The following is a 20,255-nucleotide window of genomic DNA, read 5'->3' as shown; positions in this document are numbered from 1 at the left end:
TTCCTAGAATAAGAGATTCTAGGACACAGTACATTGATTTTTAAACATTTTTTTTATTTGAGAGAGAGCAGAGTGAGAGAGAGCACAAGTTGGAGGAGAGGCAGAGGGAGAAGCAAAATCCCTGCTGAGCAGGGAGCCCAACGTGGGACTCGATACTAGGACCCTGGGATCATGACCTGAGCCGAAGGCAGACAGTTAACTGACTGAGCCATCAGGTGCCCCTATATTGATATTTTTAACATATATTGCCAGATGGCTCACCAAGAAAGGCTGAATCAATATATACCTCAAATAGCTTCTGTGAGAGTTTATATGTTGATACATTCTGGTCATTGATGTGTTTTCTCCATTTGAAAATATTAGATGAAAATTTTATGCTATTTTCTTTTTTTTTTAAAGATTTTATTTATTTTTTCATGAGAGACACACAGAGAGAGGCAGAGACATAGGCAGAGGGAGAGGGAGAAGCAGGCTTCCTGTGGGGAACCTGATGTGGGACTCTATCTCAGGACTCTGGGATCATGCTCTGAGCCAAAGGCAGATGCTCAACCACTGAGCCACCCAGGCATCCCTATGCTATTTTATTTTTTATTTTCAAATAAATGTTTCTTTATCTATAAGGTTAAACATTTCCTTAAGGATTTATTTATTGGAAATGTTACTAGTTTTGAAAAGACAGGGATTTTTTTACCTGTTCTCCTCTCTATCCTTCTAGCCACTGATAGCTTAGCTGAGAATGTTCAGGAAGGATACCCCATCTATGCACATATTGTAGGATGTGGAATGGTTCTATGATAGTAGGCATGCCATTGGATATTTGAAGCTTTTTAGAAGGTCCTGAAAAACTGTGAGGAATAATTTTAAGAACCCATTTTATTAGGTGAAATATATTTAATGTCATATGATTTACCACTTTAAACCATTAAGTGTGCAATTCAATGGCATCACATACATTTAATTTTTGTGCAACCATCCCCATCATCCATCTCTAGAACCTTCCATCATCTCATACTGAAACTCTGTACCCATTAAACAATAACTCCCCATTCCTTTTCCCCCCAGGCCCTGGTAATCTCTACTCTAATTTCTGTTCCTATCAATTTACTTTTTCTTGTACCTCATATAAATGGATCCTTACAATATTTGCCCTTCTGTGACTGGCTTATCTCACTCAGCATGATGTCCTTAAGGTTTGTTCATCTGTGCTGTAGTGACAGATTTCCTTTCTTTTTATGGCTGAATAATATCCATTTTTCTGCAGTAGACAGTTGAGTTGTTTCTATCCCTTGGTATTGTGAATAGTACTGTTATGAACATGGGTGAGCAAATATCTGTGACAGTCTTTGCTTCAATTCTTTTGTGTATATATTCAGAAGGGGAATTGCTGGGTCAAGTGATAAGTTCATGTTCAATTTGCTTACAAATGGTCATACTGTTGTCTACAGTGGCTGCATCATTCCACATTATCACCAACAATGCAAAGGGTTCCAATTTCTCCATGTTCATGTCATGTTATTTTCTGATTTTAAAAAATTTTTATAATAGCTATCCTAATGGGTGTGAAGTGATATCTCATTGTGGTTTTGATTTAATACGTTTGGCTTTTGCATTTGTTTTTTTAAAAGATTTTATTTATTTATTCATGAAAGACAGAGAGAGAGAGAGGGGCAGAGGGAGAATCAGGCTCCATGCAGGGAGCCTGACGTGGGACTTGATTCCACATCCCCAGGATCACAGCATGGGCTGAAGGCATTAAACCACTGAGCCACCCAGGCTGCCCTACGTTTAATTTTTCACATGCTTCTTGGCCATTTATATAGTTTTTGAGATATGTCCATTCAGGTCTTTTGCCCATTCTTAAATCAGGTTATCCTTTGTTTTTAAACTGAAAGAGTTCTTTATATATTCTGGATATTAATCCTTTATCAGATATGTAATCTGAAAATAATTTCTCCCAGTCTGAACCTTTTTACACTATTGATAATTTAAACTAAAAATAAAACTGTAACATGGTTAAAAAAATATACAATATCTTTATGATATTTTTCATAAAAAGCACTACTGAGTTTTGCCCATTGATCTAATATCTGGTGAACGTGCTGCAATCTCCAATTCTAATCAAATCCTGATTTTTGTTTTTGTTATAATAAATATGATTATAGCCTCTGCCAACAATAACAACTTTTCCTCTTCCTATTTCTTAAAACTTTTTTCCCCTCTGTTGTTTAATTGACTGGTATCATGAAGGCCGTGTTGGATACTAATAGGAGTAAACACAGTATTAATAGGAAATGTTGGAGAAGGCCATTGAGAGGACGTGACTGTTGTCTGACCTGCAGCTGAACCCCAAGGAACTGGGCATTTGTTACTCTCTGTTTTTATCCTCAGAATGCACATTCTGCCTCCTGTTCCCATGTTACGAGCCACTTCAGGTATACCATTTTGAGAGAGCAATGGGTCATTGAGACCATCCAGAATGAATAGAGACTGAATCCTATTAAGACCTCTATAGAAACCTGTAAGGTTCTTATGTGTTGATGTGGGGATCCACTCATCCTGTAGTCATTCAAGACAAGCCTTGGCTAAGTTCCCTTGCTTATTAAACAAGTAAGTTCCCTTGCTTATTAAAACTGCCACCCACCAACCTAGACTGGTCTGCCTCTTTCTTTGGTCTTTTCCTGCTTCCATGTGTAAGGGCTGGTTTTGAATTTCATCCAGGAAACTCCTAAGGTAACAAACTGACAATTGGTCAGTCAGTCAGTCAGTCAGGAGACCAATGAAATTAGACTTGGGAACAAGGCATCTGTCAGGGGACATTCCAAGTTAGCCATGAGCCTCTGTGGGGAGGGATGGCCCACATGTTAGATGTTTACCAACTGCCACAGGAGTATGAGGAAACGCTGACAATGCTGGCTGTTTGAGAAACTGCACAGCACTGCAGCAAAGAAGGGATGTGAGCGGCTGCTGCTGTGGGCTGGCCTGTATTGTGGGCAGCTGGGTGGGCCACTGATGCCTAGCCAGAGTCTGAAGCTTGAGTTAGAAAGTTACAAGAACCCAGGTTAGCAAAGGATGTGCAGCTGTCCACCACTCTGCTAGCTTTGGGGCTGGCAGACAGGCAGGAGAGCAGGATAGGTGGAGACTTCAGTGTGCCATTTTACAAAGCAGGAAGACACAAGGTCCACAGAGTAAGGTCTGCACCCTCTGACAAATCCTGATGGGGAATCAGAGGTAGAATAAGAGGTAGAATCACTGACAAAATGAGGATAGCAAAGGGGAGGAGGTTATGCTGATTGACAGTGAACAGATGGAACTGCCCCATATCACCTGACCCCTAAGACAAAGAGAAATTTTAAACAGTAATTACTCTGGACTTCTGATAACAAACATATGCCAAAACTTACAATGTCTCTCTGTCCCTTGAAAATGTAAATTTGATCATATCTTTAAAATGTAAGCCTCCTGGGAGAGAGAACTAAAGCAGTACCCACACTCATCTGAGCTTTGTGAAATCCAGAGGGCTCTGGAAGCTTCCTCATCCCAAATCCAGGCCTCACCCTCCATGAGAAAACTTGACAAACACAAATCTTAAGTCCTCTCCACAAATACTAGTTCAAAGCTTTTGGCCCTTTGGGTAGGTAACCATAAATTGTTCCATCTGCCACAGACACAATTTGAACCTAACTGTTATTTGTAAACAAGAGAGTTTCATTTTGTTTTACCAGATTCGTGGATAAATTTTACTATTAGAGCTATAGGGTCTCTGTGTCTGTTTGTATGTTTATGTTATGTGTACGGCCATACTACGTATAGATAACATTTTTCTATATCTAGATAACATTGTCAAAACTAATTTTTAAAAGATATTATTTACTAGAGAGAGTGCATGAAGTGGGGGAGCAGAGGGAGAGGGGGAAGCAGACTCCCCGCTGAGCAGGGAGCCCAATGTGGGGCTCGATTCCACGACCCAGAGATCATGACCTGAGCCAAAGGCAGGAACCCAAATAATTGGAGCCACCCAGGTGCCTTCAAAATTAATTTATAAAAGATCTCTATTTAATTGCCTTAAAGGAAAATAAGCTTTAATATCAAGAATGAACTTAGGTGAAACTAAAATTTAATTTTCTTTCATCTGCTAAAAGGACAAAGTTTTCTGGGACTATTGATTTGTTCCTGATAGGATTATAGAAGGATTTTCTTTACCTTTTATTTTAAGTAATCTCCCTAGAAAACAAAGATTCTGGGAGCCTCTGGGTAGCTCAGTTAGTTAAGTGTCTGCCTTTGTCTCAGGTCATCTCAGGGTCCTGGGATTGAGTCCTGCATCAGGTTTCTTGCTCAGTGGGGAGTCTACTTCTCTCTCTCCCTCTGCTTCTTCACCTTGCTTGTGCTCTCTCTCTCTCTCTCTCTTGCTCTTGCTCTCTCAAATAAATAACATCTTAAAAAAAAAGGAAAAAAAACAAAGATTCTGTGTTTTACCAAATAATCTCCCGGGATCAATGTTATCAGGTCTTTGATTACTTAAGAAAATGGAGTCTTCTCTACTAAAAGGGCGAAGTATTTTTTTTTTTTTTTTACAACTACATAGCTTTTTATATTTGCCTCAAGTTTTTGTCATTTGGTTAAATTAATAACTAAATATTGTTTCACAAGGATATGATCCTTTTTAATCAAGTATTTGAAAACTTTGTGAAATTTCTGATAAACTTCCCCAAATCAAATTCTAAATGAAGACTTTTTGACCTTAAAATAAGTTTCAGATTTTTCTTTTTCTTTTTCTTTTTTTTTAAATATTTATTTATGGTAGACATAGAGAGAGAGGCAGAGACACAGGAGGAGGAAGAAGCAGGCTCCATGCCGGGAGCCTGACGCGGGATTCGATCCCGGGACTCCAGGATCGCGCCCTGGGCCAAATGCAGGTGCTAAACCGCTGAGCCACCCAGGGATCCCAAGTTTCAGATTTTCAAGAGGGTCCCTGGACCATTTCAAAAGATTTGATATTTCTCCCTATAAAAGTGAGATCTTCAACTAATTAGGCTTATTTGATATACTGATTTACACAGAAAGCATTATCAAATAAAAGTGTTACTAAATTTTCTTTAGGTTATATATAAACATATATATATTATTAATGTAAATATTCTAAAAATTATATGAAGTTCCTAAAAATCTTATGAATTAGTATAATGTTATCATTTTAGTTTTTTTTAATTTTTATTTATTTTTAAAAAAATTTTTTTATTTATTTATGATAGTCACACAGAGAGAGAGAGAGAGGCAGAGACACAGGCAGAGGGAGAAGCAGGCTCCATGCACCGGGAGCCCGACGTGGGATTTGATCCTGGGTCTCCAGGATCGCGCCCTGGGCCAAAGGCAGGCGCCAAACCACTGCGCCACCCAGGGATCCCCATTTTAGTTATTTTTAAAAAGGATATTTAAAAAATCACCAAATTTCCATGTTAATTGCATTATAATGAACTCTCATCAAATCTTTAACCACAGTTGTTTTTAAGTCTTTTGTCACTTATAGACAGTTATGGTTTTACTCTAATGCTTAATGTTCCAGGAGAGCCACAGAAAAGACTCTATCATAAAGTACAGGTTTCTGATAGCTAAGATTATACCACCAAATTGAGTAAGAATTTACAGTACTCCAATATAAAGCTGATGAATTCATAAAACTGAAACCAAAAGATCAAGATCAACACAAGTAATTATACTGAACTAAATGACCTGATGAGGATGATTATAATTTTTATGACTTTTTGTTTAAAATATTGTTGGTTCTTTTATAGTTTTATTTTTTCTGACTTAAAAAAGGAAACTTTTTCTCATTTCTCTTAGCAAATCAGCAATTTGCTAACCCATACCTTTGTTAACAAAGATAAAACATTTATATTTTTTCTACCTGTCTAATCCCTCCAGAATTCAAAAACTTTTTTTTTATTAGAGAGAGTGCATGCATGCAAGTAGGGAGAGGGGGCAGAGGGAGAGAGAGAATCTTAAGCAGGCTCCACACCCCAGCAAGGAGCCCAACATGGGGCTCGATCTCATGACCCTGAGATCATGACCTGAGTCAAAATCAAGAATTGGAGGCTTAACACACTGATTCACCCTTGCACACCACGACTTTTCCTTTTACAGATCATTTGGGAAAGTTTATATTTTACTTCAAAATTATCCATCTCAAATAGGTTTTCAAATTTATTGACATCTCACTAATATGGAAAACCAGACAGATATAGACTACTACCTACCACTCCAACACTTAAGTATGGAAACAACTATAATAACAATTAACCATAGCTGAGCTAAAAGAAGGGGGAGGAGCTCCTTCAAATGTGTACACACATGAAAAAGTATTTGGCCAGAAAAAAGAATGAGATCTTGCCATTTGTGGTAACACGGATGGACCTAGAGGGTATTGTGATGAGTGACATAAGTCAGACAGAGAAAGACAAATATGGTATGATTTCACTTACATGTGGAACATAAAAGACAAACACATTTTAAAGAAGCAGAAACAGATCCATAAATACAGAGCACTGATGACTGTTAGAGAGGAGAGGGTGGGGGGGATGGGCAGAGTGGGTGAAGGGGAGTGGGAGACACAGGTTTCCAGTTATGGAATAAACATATCATGGGATGGAGGGTGCAGCACAGGGAATATAGTCTATGGAACTGTCATGATGTTGTGTGGTGACAGATGGCAGCTACACTCGTGGTGAGCACAGCATAATGTGTAGAGCTGTCAGATTACTATGCTGTATACCTGAACCTAATATAACACTGTGTGTCAACTACACTCAAAAAGACAGAAATTTTTAAAAATTGATAAAGTACAATTAAAATCTGAAAGACAATAGATAGCAAATCTGTTCAAATGGTATAAGAAGGAAAACTATGAGAATAAAACCATGAAAAAAATCAATTTTTTCTTCATTATTATTGTATCTATATAAGAAGATGGATGTTAACCGAACCTAATGTATTAATCATTTCACAATAGATATAAATCAAACCATCATGCTGTGTGTCTTAAACTTATTCAGTGATGGATGTCATGATATCTCAATAAAATTGTAAAATAAATCTCAAATCATCAAACAATTCTTTTTACTGGAAGTGTGGATTTGAAAACTTACCATTCTGTCAGTTTTTGATTTAAATATTTTGAGGTCATGTTGTTAATTATGTAATATTATGTATTGTTAATACATAAATGGCTCATAATTGTATTATTTTCTTAGTAGATAGTTACGATTACCAACAGAAAATGCCCTTCCTTTTTCCCTCCAGTGTTTTTTAAAAAATATTTTATTTATTTATTTATTCATGAGAGACACAGGCAGAGGGAGAAGCAGGCTCTCCACGGAAAGCCCCATGTGGGACTTGATCCCGGAACTCCAGGATCATGACCTAAGGCAGACGCTCAACCACTGAACCACCTAGGCATTCCCTCTCCAGGGTTTTTAGCTTACAACTCCTTTTGTCTCCTATTACTATTGCCAACCCGTATATAGATGAATATGTACATATAAAACATACATGCAGGTACTGTTGATGGTTTTCTTGTATATATTTTCCATTACTTTGCTTTCAGTCTTTATTTCATTATGATTTAAGTGTGTCTTTTATAGTAGTGTTGAAAAATTGAATTTGAGAATCTATCTTCATTGCAATCGTGATATATTTATCATTTTATTTGCAGTGTTTAAACACGTTTCTCCCTTTTCTTAAGTTTCATTATTTTGACTGCTGTTTTTGTTGAACTGTTTTACCTTCATAGTATGACAGCTATATATTTCATAAAAAATACTTATTGTGCAATAGACAAAAGTATATAAAAAGTATAAATTAAACAATAAATGTTTTTTAATACTCCATCCAGCTTAGGATATGAAGCATCACGAATATATCTGTAGACCTCTGGCTACCATTCTCTGTTGACATTCCTGTTTCCTGTAGATGTTATCAGGTTGAATTTGTTGTTTTATTATTTTCATGAGCAATGAAAATAATTTCAGTAGTAAGTCTCTTTAAAATACATAGTTTCACTTTCTATGACTTTAAAAATTTACATAAATTGTGTCAAATGTATGTACTTGTACAGTTTGCTTTATTCTACTCATTATGTTTGTGGATCATCAAGCATGTTGATACATGTAGCTTTTAATCCATGTACTTTATATATATTGGATATTTTGTTGGTTATTTGTGTTATAGTCTGGGGCTTGTCTTTCAAATTTTTTATGCTTTTTGAGAAACACATAGTTTTAATTTTATACGGAAAAATATGCCAAGTATAAATCCATCAATTCAATATCATGAACAAATCCTACTATATTTCCTTCTAAAAATTCTCAAGTATCATTTTTTTCAACTAGACACTTTAATCTACCAGATTTATTTTTGTGTTTAGCGGAGGCCAAAAGCCCTTTTAAAAAAAATACAGATAATTAATTGATCCAACATAATTAAAATGTTTATTCTTATTCATCTGTTGTGCTACTTTTGTCATTTATTTTGTTTAAATCATCTCTGTTTTTCATGTTTTTTTTTCTTTAACCCCAGATATTTCTTCTGAGATAATTTTCATTCTACCTGAAGCACATACTTCAGAAGTTCCTTTAATTATGGTCTGTTATGGTGAACTCTCTCAAATGTTTTGTCTGAAAATACAAGTGGTCTTTATTGTTTTAAAATGGAAGGCAAACTGACTACCACTTTTGAATTAATAGTCACTTTTTTCTCAGCCTATTATAGATTGTTTTCTGGCTTCCTTTTTTGTTGTTGAAAAGTCTCTTGTCAATCCAATTACGATTCCTTAGTAGGTAATCCATCCTTTTCCTCTACCTTTCAAATGTATTCTTGTCTTTGGTGCTCAGTATTTTCATGTTGGTAAATGTAGGTGAGTGTTTCACTTTGTCTTGCTTGAGATTTGTTTCACTTTCTGTACTGAGAATATATGTATTTTATCAGTTCTGGAAAATTCTCACACATCTACTTTTTGCATATAGCTTTTTCCTCAGGATTTTTTCTGGAACTCCAAACAAATATATGTGAGGATTTCTCTGTCTCAATCTGCCTTGTCTTTTAACCTGTCATAGTGCCATATTTTTTTATATATTGGTCTGCTAATTCCCTTTTTAGCATTACATAAAACTGAGTCAGCATTAGCACATCCACTCAGTTTTCCATTCATTGACTAGCATTTTTAGAAGTCATATTTATTTTTCATATTGTTGAATAGTTTTTTGTAGTCTCAAGTGCTCTTGTATTTATCTGATGTTATGTAATATATAGCATTACATATTAAATAAATGGTCCAAATGCTCCAGCTGAAAGCCAGAGACCATCAGATGATAACAAAGTGACAACCAAATACAGGCTGTCAACAGGAAAGGCACTTCAAACGCGAAAACATAGGTTAGAAGTAAAAGAATGGAAAGCAGTATAGCAGAAGTGGCTATGTCAATATCAGGCAAAGTTGATTTTAGAGAAAGGGTAATTACTTAGAGATAAAGAAATAATTAACAAGGATTCAATTCATTAAGAAGAGAATACATCTAAATGTAGGCACCTAATAACAGCTTCAACATACACAAAGGGAAAAATTGCAGAACTAAAAAGGGATACACAGACAAACCACAATTGCAGATTGAGATTTTAATACTCCTTTTTCATTATAATGGATAAGAATGTGTAAAAGGAAAATTAGAAAGGATATTGAAAATTTGAGCAAAACTATCAACTAGACTAAGTTGATATTTATAGAATATTTCATTCAACAAATGAAGAATACTTCTTGTTTTCAAGTGCACAGTTATATTCACCCAGACAGGTAACTTCTGGGCTATAAAACAAATTTCAATAAACTTAAAACACTAGAATCATGCAAAGCACATTTTATAACAGGAAAAATTAAACTAGAAATTAATAACAAAAAGACATCTAGAAATCCCTAAATATTTGGAAATAAACTCCACATTTCTAAACAACCATAGGACAAAGAATAAATCACAAAGGAAATTAGAGAATGCTTTATTTAAAAAATTTAATAATCTCAATATATGCAGAAAAAACAAAAAAGATCAATACTATTCATAATAAAGAAAATCTCTTAGCAAACTGGAAATAGTAATAAGCTTCCTCAACTTGAAAAAGGATGTCTATGGATGAAACCTATGGTTAAAATGATACTGAAATAGTGAAAAATGAAGGCTTTCTCCTTCAGATAGGGGAAAAAATGGCATGTCTGTTCTCAAAATATCTATGGAACTTTGAATTGTAGGTCCTACCCAGTACTATGAGACAAATACAAGAAATAAAACAAGAGCTGATTGGAAATAAAGTACTCATGTCTTTATTCACAGTCGACATGATCATCTACATGGTAAATCCAAAGGAAACTACAAAAGCTAATGAAATGTACATTAACACATATATAAGACAAAAAGTCAATATAAAATATCAATTGTATTTTTATGTACCAGCAATAAACAACTGGAAATTAAGATTTTAAAACTTAATAGCATTAAAACATTAAATTCTTAATTCCCAGTAGAATTCTCAGTTCTGAGTTCAGTAAACTGAACCCTGGTCAAAATTCCCTGTTGTATTTATTATCTAGCCCTCAGGCCCCCCTACTCTTACAGAAGGAGAGCGACAAGATGCTCTAGGTTTCTGGATATCTGTATCAGTCAGAGCCTGTGTCCACAGTTCTATAGATCTTTGATTATTCCTCTCTCCCTAGTATGAGTTACTCAGGTAAATGGCTGAAGTCCCTTTTGGAGAAGGATCCATGTAATTATTTTTATAAGTACTTTCCATGATACTGCAGAAGGTCCCAGCCTCTTCTTGATTCAATGAGTTCTGGGCCTGAAAGCTGGCTTGGGTTTGGAAATGGACAAGGGATCACAACTTTTTACTGAGGCAGCTACCCTCAACCTCCTAACTCACCTTTGACTTCTCACAATACAAGCTGGTGGTACCGAGTTGGTTGCCCATGTATTTTGCCCCAAGGGATGCGACATTCCACTAACAATCTTGGTAACTCTGAGAATCATCTCTGCACCTCCCACCCCTGCTTGGCTGAATTCTTCTGGTTTCTGGGGGTAAGGGCTATATGAGACCCTCCAGGGAGATGAGTTCAGTAATGGCCATCCCACCATTAGCTCTAGTCTACAGAGCCATCACTGAGCTTATTAGGAATGCATGCCTTGGTGTACTGAGTCAGAGGGGTGTGTCAATATTTAGGGTGATGTTTGCTCAGATGAGATCCACTCTGATTGTCAGAGTTGGTCATTTAATATTTCTAAAGCATCACCACTCTAATTACTGAGTCCTGGCCTGGAGCTTTCATATCCGTTCAGTTGCAGGATATAAGGATTTCTTTGCGTGCTACCTGGAGGGCCTTCAAAGAGAGGTTGCTAACATGTTTGTGATTACTGAGATTTGCTTTATTTAACACTTAGTTCTTCTATTGTCTTTCACTCCCCCTCCCTGTGTGTGTGTGTGTGTGTGTGTATCAATAATCTGCTATATTTATCTTCCAGTATGTTCTTAATATGTCTTACTCTTTTTATTGCTTAAGACAATTTTCATGCTAAAATAAAATTTGAGCGAATACTTAAATTGACAGCTTGGTTTTCTTTCTATTTGTATTTACATTATTTATCTTATTTCTATCCTTTATTCCAGCCTTTCCATATCCATTTTTATAAATAACAGATGGAGATAGAATTCACATATTACAGAATTTGCCCTTTAAAAGTGCACAATTTGGTGGTTTTTAGTATAATCAGAGGTGTGCAGATATCACCACTATAATTTTAGAATGTTTTCATCACTCCGAACAGAAACTCTTTGCCCATTAGCAGAACTTCCTATTTCCTCCTTCCCCCAACCTCTGGCAAGCACAACCTATTTCATATTCACTTATTCTGGGCATCTCATATAAATGGAGTCTTACAGCATAAGGTCTTTGTGACTGGCTTCTTTAACTTAACACAATGTTTTCAAGGTTCATCCATTCTGTGCATCAATACTTCATTTCTTATTAGGCCCCAATAATTGGGTCATGTGGGTAAACCACAACTTTCTTTATCCATTTAATAGTTGATAGGAATTAGGGTTGTTTCCACTTTTGGACTATTATGAATAATGGTGCTAAAGACATCTGTGTCCAACTTTTTGCATGGACACATTTCTCTTTCTTTTGGGTATATTTTTTAGGAGTGGATTTGTTGGGTCATATAGTAACTATGTTTCACATTATAGGAACTGCCAAACTGTTTAACCAAAGTGCATGCTCCATTTGTATCATTTTGATTTAATGATGATACTTGTAGAGAAAAAGTTTCTATTTGTTTTAAATTTTAATCCGTTTTTTTTAAGACTTTGTTTATTTGGTTGGGGGGGGAGAGAGAGAGAGAGAGAGAGAGAGCGTGAGCATGCAAGCAAGAGCACAAGAGCAGGGGGTGGGAGAATTAGACTCCTTGCTGAGCAGGAGCCTGACTCATCATGACCTGAGCCAAAGACAGTGCTTAACTGACCGAGCCACCCAGGGGCCCCCAAATTGAATCAGCTTAAAAAGAAAAGAGAGGGCAGCAAACCAGAAAGACTCGTAACTATAGAGAACAAACGGAGGGCTGATGGAGGGAGGAAGATGGGCTAGATAGGTGTTGAGGATTAAGGTGGGCACTTATGATGAGCACTGGGTGTGAATATATAAATGGTGAATCACTGAATTCTATGCCTGTTAACAGAATTACAGTAATATGTTAACTAACTTAAATTTAAATAAAAACTTGAAATTTAAAAATAACCTACAAAAAATTTGAAATCAGTTTCTATCTTTTAAATGAGGGAGTTTCATTCATTTTTATTATTGTAATTATTGTTAAAGTTGGATTGGGTTTTTTTGTTATTCAAATTTCTTTCTTTTCATTTCTTTTGCTACCCTCTATTGTAAAGAACAAATATTCCTTTGCATATATAAAGCTATGGATTCTATTTTTTTTTTAAGATTTTTTTTTAATTTTTTAATTTTTTTTTAGAGAGCAAGCAAGAGGGGAAGGGGTAGACAGAGAGAATCTCCAGCAGACTCCTCCTGAGTGCAGAACCTGACATGGGGCTAACAAAGAGTTGGATGCGTAACCAACTGAGCCACCCAGGTACCATGCTATTGATTCTATTATTCTTCTGAGGCTTAACCACTACACATTAAGATTATACTTATGTTTATTCTTCCCCATCACTTTTTTAGACTTCTCTTTTTTTTCCCTCCCCCTCAAACAGTGCAGGTAATAGTTCTCTCTCAGCTTTCTTTGAACTACCACCTCCTTCCCTTCCTATCCACTTTATGTTGGAATTGTCTAAAATTTTGTTCTGGGGCAGCCCGGGTGGCTCAGCAGTTTAGCGCCGCCTTCAGCCCAGGGCGTGATCCTGGAGTCTCAGGATTGAGTCCTGCATTGGGCTCCCTGCATGGAGCCTGCTTCTCCCTCTGCCTGTGTCTCTGCCTCTCTCTCTCTCTGTGCCTCTCATGAATAAATAAAATCTTTTAAAAAATTAAGTTTTGTTCTGGGTTTTTATGTTAATACTTTTGAGAAGTATTCTTTGCTTACTCTGGTTGCATTAAGTTTTACTAAATTATTTAATCACATCTAATTTCTACATTTCATATAATTCTCCTTTATCCATTTCTTACAGTACTGAATTACTCCAAAAATATCTTGTGTTAAGCTTTTTCAGGCTTTGCAGATCTGAGAATATATTTAATTAGCTACATATAAAACACTGTGAACATAATACATTATTTTTTTTACCGTCAGTCAGTATCACTATTGAGAAATCTTGTGTTAAACTCTTCTTATAATTCTATTGGATTTTTTTTCTCTCTGGAGTTTCTTAGAATCTCTCTTTAATCTTAGGTAGTCTTAAATCACAACAAATTGTTTCTTTGCTGAGAAACCCCAGGCCCCAGGCTCAGGTGCACTGAAGCTAACTATGAGTAACAATGAAAGTTATATCTTGATCAATACAGACTCAGTCCTCCCCACCATTAACTCAACAATCTGGCAGAAGAAAAGGTGTAACCATTTTCAGATATAAACTCAATATACCTGTCTCTACTCTTCCTCTACCCACAATATCTGGCATTCCAGTATGGGACACAAAAATAAACATGAAAAAAGAGTCCTGTTGCCAGGATATGAAGCAGTCAATAGAACAGATCCAGGGACGTCTGGGTGGCTCAGCGGGTTGGCCTTTGGCTCAGGGCCTGATGCCAGGGTCCAGGATTGAGGCCCACGTCAGGCTCCCTGCATGGGGCCTGCTTTTCCCTCTGCCTGTGTCTCTGCCTCTCTCTCTCTGTGTCTATCATGAGTAAACAAATAAAATCTTAAAAAAAAAAAAAAAAAGAACAGATCCAGACATGGCCCAGATGTTGGAGAATTAAAGAAGCTACAATAATACTGTTAAAACACCTGATGTAGGCATCTGCCTTTGGCTCAGGTCATGATCTCAGGGTCCTGGGATCAAGCCCGGCATTGGGATTCCTGCTAAGCGGGCAGTCCACTTCTCCCTCTGCCTGCTGCTCCCCCTGCTTGTGCTCTCCCACTCTGTCAAACAAATAAACAAAATCTTTTAACACAACTGATGTAAAGTGAAGAGAATTTTAGCAGACCACTGAGTACTATAAAAAGAGTTAAATGGGAATGCTAGAAATAAAAATCTCAATAATGGAGATGAGAATCCTTTCAAAGAGCTTGTACAGTAGACAGGATGCAGCAAAGAGTCAGTGATTTGGAATATGAATCAACAAAAGTTTAAACTGAAATATGAAGAAAAAAAACAAACAAAACCCCCACAAACCAAAAGAGCAGAGCAACTAAGAACTGGGGGTGGGGGCAATATATCAATATAATATATCTAGATGTACATTTTTACTTTTCTATTCTATTTAATATTCAGAATCCTATTTAATCTTACATCTTCTACTTTCTTAAATTCCAAAACACCTTGGTAATTATTTCTTGAAGTATTTCCTCCCTTCTATTTATTTAAAAAATTTCTATGTGGAGGTTCAATTATACGGATGCTAAAGTTTCAATCATCTTTCAAGTAAATACACACACATACATACTTATGTACACATATGCATATATAGAATGTAAATAACTGCATCTCTAATATAGTTAGTTCTATTTAAGTGTGCATGTACACATACATGATACTTTCTCTTTGGCATTTCCTGCTGTGATCCAGGAGAGCTCCTTGGCTGAGCTGTCATCTAGCTAGCCACATCAAGATTCAACCCATTGATTATGATCCTTCTTTTAACTACTTCTTGCTTTGTTTCTAATACTCCCACTTCCCTGACTTATGCTTCTGATGAATTTAGAACTGTGCATCTGGAGAGGCAGTGGACACTCTTCAAGGCAGGAGAGGCATGTGTTAACTTGTATCCACACTGACACTGCTCTTTTTCAAATGCCTTCTCTTTCTCTTAACCACTTAGACTTTAAGATGTGAAGGGCTTCAGCGGTAGGAAGAAATACGCTCTTAGCTGCTCCTAAGAGTCAGGCTTCGCTGCCAACATGCTATGTGGTTACTGCCCCTAGCTGGGCTGTGGTGTGCTGGCTGGCAAAGGGAAGGACGATGGTCTGTTCAGAGCTGCGAGAAGGGGAGATGCCGAAGCTAGATATTCTCCCATTCCTGGTATACAGCTCTCTTCTGCTCAGGACTGCTGCTTCCCCCAACTGGGACATTAGCCATCTTGTCACCTCAGGGATTTCTCACAATGTCTGTTAGTTTGACAGATCTACAGCTGGATTTTGGAAGCAGACCTGGGAGCCTGTGCTAATGACCTGTCTCACTGGGAACCAGACAGAAATAGGGTCTGAAGATTGGCATCCTCAGTCTGAAAACCACACCTTTACCTACAATGCTACACTATTTTCTGAATCCTTTGCTCTCACCTTGCACGTTTTACTACACTCCATGTTTATACCTTTGCATGATTACATCTCACACCTAGGATTCTGGACACATTTTCCCCACTATTTCTATCTCTGAGAATTGTTAAAACATACCAAAAGCATTCTTTCTGAATAGAGACCCTCTTAGAACTCCTTCTAGTCATTTCAGTGACCCTTCAAACATACACATGATATTACTTTACATTAATGACATGCTCCTTTATGAATGATCCTAGGCTGTTCTATGTTTGTTGTTGGTTCAAGTTGACTAAAAATTCCTGGTCTTCCTTTGTTTTCTTTTATAAGACTTAATAGAAGGTGATAAATCATTGGCATTGATGAGGTGAAATACAAGATCACATCATGTAAGAAGGAAACTCACATTTTCCAAAGCCTCCATTTTTACTCATGAAGTCAAAGAAAGCATCAAGAATTCTGCACAGAGTTATAACAGTCGTTATATCTTGGACAGGAAATGGCTGATATTTCTTATGCTTCTTTATAAACTGTAGTCCATCTGTGACACTATTTTTAAACATGAATTCAAGACAACTCACTCCTGTTTGATTCATAATTTCTGAAGTTTTCAAAAGCCATGACTTAACATAAGGCTCCCATCCCAGATCAACAGGATCCTAACAATACAAAGCAAAAAATAATTTTACATGAATAAAGAAAAATACAGTGCCCATCTTCTTACTTACCATCTCTTTAGTTCACCACTGCCCTACACAAAATATGGATCAGAATCATCATTCATCAAAGTGCAATTGATCAGAACAGCTTAAAGAATGATCTATTCTCAACTATAAGAGACTTAATCACAGGAAACAAACTGAGGGTCATTGGAGGGGAGCGGGATGGGGATGGGGTCACTGGGTGATGGGCAGTAAGGAGGGCATATGATGTGTGATGAGCAAGCACTGGGTGTTACATGCAACTGATGAATCACTGAGCTCTAAATCTGAAACCAATGATACACTATACGTTGGTTAATTCAACTTAAATTTTTTTTTTATGATAGTCACACACAGAGAGAGAGAGAGAGGCAGAGACACAGGCAGAGGGAGAAGCAGGCTCCATGCACTGGGAGCCTGACATGGGATTCGATCCCGGGTCTCCAGGATCGCGCCCTGGGCCAAAGGCAGGCGCTAAACCGCTGTGCCACCCAGGGATCCCTCAACTTAAATTTTTAACAAAGAATTCTTTGCTGTGTCTTCCATTTCCCTCACCACTGTCCTGTGTTCCACGAATCCTGAGGGTCATAGAGCAGGTGTGGAAAGGCTTCACGGCAGTCTTCCTCTACTAGAAAAGAATCCATACCAGCAGCCTATCCTGCCTATTAAGGGCACTACTTGCTCACGGCTGTGGAAAATACTGACATTCCAGTGACGGAGCAGTCCTAGTTTAAATAGTCCTATTTACTCTCCTATTCATTTCTGGGTTAGAGGCTTTAGGGAACACAAAACTTAACTACTTTGATCACCTCTGAGTCCAGGGGTATTGATAAACAGTCATTAAAAATGCTGTAGACGATGGCTAAACAATACATTTTAAGAAATATGCTTTTGGAAACTTACCATATAGACCATTGCACATCGGCTGACAGTAGCAGGACTGGCCTGAGAAAGACTGTCTACTTCAAAAATCACTCGTATTTTATTAGTTAAGGTTATCCGCTCACTGTTTGCTAGGCACAATGTTCTAGTATCATCCAGCATGGGGTTTAGATTTTCCACCCAGAAGGTATCCACTGGACCATCTAAAATAATCCACTGCCACTCATAGTCTGCAGAGAAAGGTATTTTTAATGTAACTGAGAATAATCTCAGTCTTCTTTTATTACAACCTTGCAAATTTTCTATTTTGTTTAGAAAAATGATATCCTAGAAAATACTAGACTGAATATGTTTATATGCAGTTTCTAATATCTATTAAATAAAAACAACCCTATCTACACCATACACCTTACTAATTCTTTAAATATTGTTTCAATATTCTTAGATTACTGCCCTTAAATTCTGGATAAGAGAGAGATCCATGGATTTATCTTTTCCACAATAATATAGTTTGTGAGTTTCCCCCTTCTGCATGGAAGGGAAAATAGAGCACGGAAGTAGATGCCCTTTGAAGAAAGAACCAAATAGATTTCAGAGTAATTCACACTGTGACCCCATTTACTCCTCTTTCCATATACTACGGGAACCCACCCTGCTCCACGGTTGTAGAAAACTCATTGGTCAAGATAGAGGAGGGATGTGAGGGTCACTGTGGAGGTACAAAATAGCTAGCTGCCTGTGAACATTAGAATCCCAGCAGAAGAGGGAGGAGAATCAGGATGCTGGAGGCTTTGACTGGCGGAAATATTTGCCTTGGTGCTTGTCTTAAAGCCCTAGGAAGGGGACTCACTATGCCCAAAGACTATGCTCTCCTAACTCAAATGCCAAGAAGTGACACACACAAACTGAGGAATACTAGAAATGTCAAGCAACAGCAGAAGCCTCTTTCAAAGTCTGAAACATTGGCATATGGCTGATTCAACAATTCTATACATTACTTGTAAGTGGAATTTAAGAACAAAACAATGAGTGTGTGGCTGAAGATTCAGCCTGGAGCAGTGAGAGACTAAGGGGGCTCTAGGAACCTCACTGTACACACTCTCCAGCCCCTGGCACACTGCAAAGTAGTACACAGTGGGTGTGCAATTCTTTTTAGAGGGGTATGCTTGGGTTGTATTATATAGACTGTGTGGAGTCCTACTTCAGAGGCAATGCTATTGTAGGTTTCCACACAATATTACTTCTACCTTTAATATCTACTTGGTTCTTGTGAGATATTAATGTTCATTTATAAACTGAAAGGGCTTAATAAGACCTACTGCTTCTATAACATAAGGATAGATGAATATACCACAGTATGTGGTAACACTACACAGATTCTAAATAAACAAATGAAGAAAAAAAATAAATAGTATAAGAACAAAATATCACTAATTAAAAATGTTTTTAAAGTTAGCAATAAAGCTCGTTTGGTTCAGTTTGTCTCCTCTGTTAATCAGTCACTTTACTGAATCTTAGTAACACTTTCTCTGACCTTCTGGAATGTTGACATCTTTCCCCACCTCCTTCTCAAACACATGGATGTCAGTATCTGCTGCATCAGAGGAATCAAGTTTGAAGACCTAAAATATGTAAACAATAATATTTGATCACACTTTCCAATCCAAATGGACTATATGCCAATATGGTTTCTTGAGATTGAAAATGGGAAAGGCAGAAGGTTCTGTTGCTGAAAGACCTCCACAGAAGCAACACAGTGTGGCTCAGCTGAGGGGTGATCACAGGCTATTTCTTATAGAGAATTCTCTTAGTCCCTCCCATGCTTAAGTACATGCTTGTTATGTAACATTAAAATAATACTGTTAAAGGACAAAGAAGATAGCAAATGCTCTGAATTTCTACCATGTATAAAGAATCACGGTGGATATTTTGGTGGGTATTTTCCCCCTCCTTCATGATAGTTTTAAATTTTTATTATGTCATAATTCTAAAATTTTAGAATGAATCAGAATCCCTTCCTTATACCGCACACACAAATCAACTCAAAACAGACCAAAGACCTAAATTTAAAAGTGGAAACTATAAAACTCTTACAAACAAAGCACAGAAGAAAGTCTTTTGACCTTGAATTATACAAAACTGTCTTCAGATATGATATCAAAAAAACAAATGTGGCAAAGGAAAAAACAGACTGAACTTCATCAAGGTTAAAAGCTTTTGTTTCAAAGGATATCAAGAAAATAAAGACAACTCACAAAATGAAAGAAAGTGTTTGTAAATCGTAGTCCCTGATAAGGGACTTGTATTTAAAAAAAAAAATGGATTGGAAGAGTTAATATTGCCTTCTTTTTAATTTTAATTCCAGTGTAGTAAACATACACTGTTATATTAGTTTCAGGTGTACAATACAGTGATTCAACAATTCTATACATTACTCATAAGTGGAATTTAAGAACAAAACAAATGAGCAAGTGAAAAAAAGAGAGAGAAAGAGAGAAGCCAAGAAAAAGACTCTTAACTCTAGAGACCACACTGCTGGTCACCAGAGAGGCCACTGAACGGGAGAAATAGGTGATGAGGATTAAGAGGATACCTATCTTGATGAGCACCAGGTGAAGTATGCAAGTGCTGAATCACTATGGTGTCCAGCTGGAACTAATATCATACTCTGTTAACTAACTGGAATTTAAGTAAAAACTTAAAAACAAATCTTTGCAGG

At 37.0% G+C, this 20,255-nt stretch overlaps 1 protein-coding gene across 1 annotated transcript in view; it reads right to left on the bottom strand.

The window, feature by feature from the left end:
• Positions 1 to 20,255, bottom strand: part of DNAH14 (dynein axonemal heavy chain 14) — a 317,326-nt gene that overhangs the window by 136,216 nt on the left and 160,855 nt on the right. The window contains 4 exon segments of the mRNA XM_072733718.1: positions 16,360 to 16,612; positions 17,558 to 17,766; positions 18,400 to 18,405; positions 19,071 to 19,158. Of these exon segments, the coding sequence (XP_072589819.1) occupies positions 16,360 to 16,612; positions 17,558 to 17,766; positions 18,400 to 18,405; positions 19,071 to 19,158 (556 nt within the window).

This window comes from Vulpes vulpes, chromosome 13 (assembly GCF_048418805.1).
Source record: "Vulpes vulpes isolate BD-2025 chromosome 13, VulVul3, whole genome shotgun sequence".
Lineage (NCBI taxonomy): Eukaryota > Metazoa > Chordata > Mammalia > Carnivora > Canidae > Vulpes > Vulpes vulpes.
The sequence above is the reverse complement of the archived record's forward strand: the minus strand, read 5'-3'. Positions and strand labels throughout refer to the sequence as shown.